We start from the raw sequence: 2,601 nt of genomic DNA on the forward strand, positions 1-2,601 counted from the left end.
GTCTCGAACCTGCGGGCTCAGGCAATCCACTCACCTCAGCCTCCCAAAGGCACGGGATTACAGGCTGAGCCACCGAGCCCGGCTGGGTTTTCTTTTTTTACAATGGCTGCAGACAAGTTCAGAGTCAAATTTGGTGGCCCTTTTCTAGGGAATGTATAGATCTCTTTTTTTTTTTTTTGAGTTGGACTCTCACTGTCACCCAGACTGGAGTGCAGTGACCGCTCCCAGCCACCGCAGCCTCGACCTGCTGGGCTCCAGCGATCCTTCCGCCTCAGCCTTCCAAGTAGCTGGAACTACAGACGCACACTACCACAACCAGCTAATTTTTTGCTTTATTGTAGAGATGAGGTCTCACCAAGTTGCCCAGGCAGGTCTCGAACCACCTCAGCCTCCCAAGACACGGGATTACAGGCTGAGCCACTGAGCCCAGCTAATGAATAGGTCTTATGCCATTCCTAACCTTATCTCTTGGCTTCAACTTATCATTCCTACTTTCATTCTCCCTTTGTATCAATTCATTTTTAATATTGTTCATGATATAGATTTGCATATTTCTTTTTTTTTTTTAAATTGGAGTCTCACTCTGTCGCCCAGACTGGAGTGCAGTGGCCGCTCCTGGCCACTGCAGCCTCGACCTGCTGGGCTCCGGTGATCCTTCTGCCTCAGCCTTCTGAGTAGCTGGAATTACAGGCATGCGCTACCACGCCCGGCTGATTTTTTGTAGAGATGAGGTCTCGCTGCCCAGGCGGGTCTCGAACTCGGGGGCTCAGGTAATCCACTTACCTCAGCCTCCCAAAGGCGCGGGATTACAGGCTGAGCCACCGAGCCCAGCTAGATTTGCATATTTCTGTATGCCAATGTAAAATCTATTTTTCAGTACTGATTTCAGTACATCTATTCAATACCTGGTATTAATAAATAAAACTGTAGTTCACCTAGACAATATTCATTTGCTTCTGGAACCAGCAGCATAAAATAAAATCAACACAAAGTGAAAATTCATGCTTAAAAATATGAATCTACTTTGATAGAAAATTTTAAATTATTTTTAAACCATGTGCACGTACTATTTTGACAGAAATTATTACCCACCCCCCCAAAAAAAACTGAAGAAAAACACAAACCTTCTCCTGGTCCACCACCACCACCACCTTTTGGAGTAATGAGTTCTCGACGAAGTTTAGCAAGGCGAGCCTTAAGCAGCCCTAAGTGGTGTGCTGTGGCCTTGTTCTTTTGCGTCCGAGCCATCTGCAAGGGAGAAATCACAGCTGTAAATCAGAAGACAGTTCCTACAGGGTAAACTATCCGGAATGAACACTCTCCCAGGTGAGAGATCTTTCCCCCCTAGGTCCTACTAATGTTAACATACCCATTTTAGTCAGACTTAAAAAGAGTAAAACTCCATTCTCTCCACCATCCAGTTCATTCCCATCACTACAAATCAAATTGGGGCCAGAAGAGAAGAGACAAGACCAAGGTCATTCCAATTAGTGTCCTCCACAGACTAGACTAAAACCCATCTGCTGATTCCTTTTCTACTGCTTGTACCTGGTATGCTCCATCTGATACAGGGTCACCACTTTCCAAATTTTAAAGAGTCCTGAGGGCCACAAACAATGGAATCACACAACATCCAGCTGAGATCAACTGCTACCACAGAGATGTCAAATGACTTCTAGATCCTATTGACAAGAGCAATACTCTGGAACAAGGGATCATTAAGGTAGAGACTGGGGAAAAGAAAAGGGGCTGAGGAAGGGCAGAGCGAGGGATGATGAGGAAAGATTCTAAAGTATGTAACCAGGTCAGGGATGGAAAAAGAGACAGAATTCAGCGTAGCTCAGAGAAGGGAAGAAAAACAAAAGCAATGTCAGGAAAGGAGCAGAACACTGGGAGGGGGTATGGACCAAGGAGGGCCCAAGGTGCAGGGGTGAGGAACACGGGCCCAGGCAGAGAGGAGTCCGGGAGCATGGGCGCAAGAGGAGGGAAAAGAGAGCCTGCGCTGAGGGGAGTCGGGAAACGCAAGACGTCTGGACAGGACAGTCACAGGTCAGTCGGGAATAGGGGCCTGGCTTAGAGGAATGAGGGGACCTGAGCCAGGTCCTGACGTGGCGGGAGACCCAAGAAGGGATGCTCGGACTGGGAGCGAAGCGTCAATTGCGTCCATTACCTCGGCTTCTATCTCCGCGATCTTAGCTAAGGTGCTGCTCATGGTGGCGAGTCCTGGGGGGCGCAGCAGCCGCCACTCTCCACACACCCGCAGGCAGACGCTCCACAACCACAAGGCGCTGCTGCAGTGCGCAGGCGCGTTACTTCTGAATTCTCGCGAGAGCGTTCCGCGTTTCGCTCACAGTGAGACGTACAGCGTGGAGCAGTCTCCTCCCTCTCAGTCGACCCCGCCCCGTCCCGCGAGCCAGTGCGGTCGATGTCATAGAGCCCGCGGGAGTCGGGGCCAGAGAGGCCGCCCAGGTCCGGGCCTCCCCGAGCGCGCCGAGGGTCGCGCGCAGCTCGGTCCCGCCCCGCCAGACCTGCGCTCGGCGCGCTGCGTGGTTATGAGCGTCTCTGCGTGGCCCCCCAGACCCTGGGCGCGGGTGAAAAGTG

General features: G+C 51.1%; 1 protein-coding gene across 1 annotated transcript in view; it reads right to left on the reverse strand.

The window, feature by feature from the left end:
- Positions 1–2,298, reverse strand: part of DRG1 (developmentally regulated GTP binding protein 1) — a 38,163-nt gene extending 35,865 nt beyond the window's left edge. The window contains exons 1-2 of the mRNA XM_008062487.1: positions 2,171–2,298; positions 1,125–1,248 (exon numbers count right to left, since the gene is read on the reverse strand). Coding sequence (XP_008060678.1) covers positions 1,125–1,248; positions 2,171–2,212 — 166 coding nt within the window. The 5' untranslated portion in view covers positions 2,213–2,298. The remainder of the gene's footprint in view (positions 1–1,124; positions 1,249–2,170) is intronic.
- Between the last annotated feature and the right edge of the window lie 303 nt (positions 2,299–2,601).

This window comes from Carlito syrichta, unplaced genomic scaffold (assembly GCF_000164805.1).
Source record: "Carlito syrichta isolate Samal-C Ts95f unplaced genomic scaffold, Tarsius_syrichta-2.0.1 Scaffold305723, whole genome shotgun sequence".
Taxonomy (NCBI): domain Eukaryota; kingdom Metazoa; phylum Chordata; class Mammalia; order Primates; family Tarsiidae; genus Carlito; species Carlito syrichta.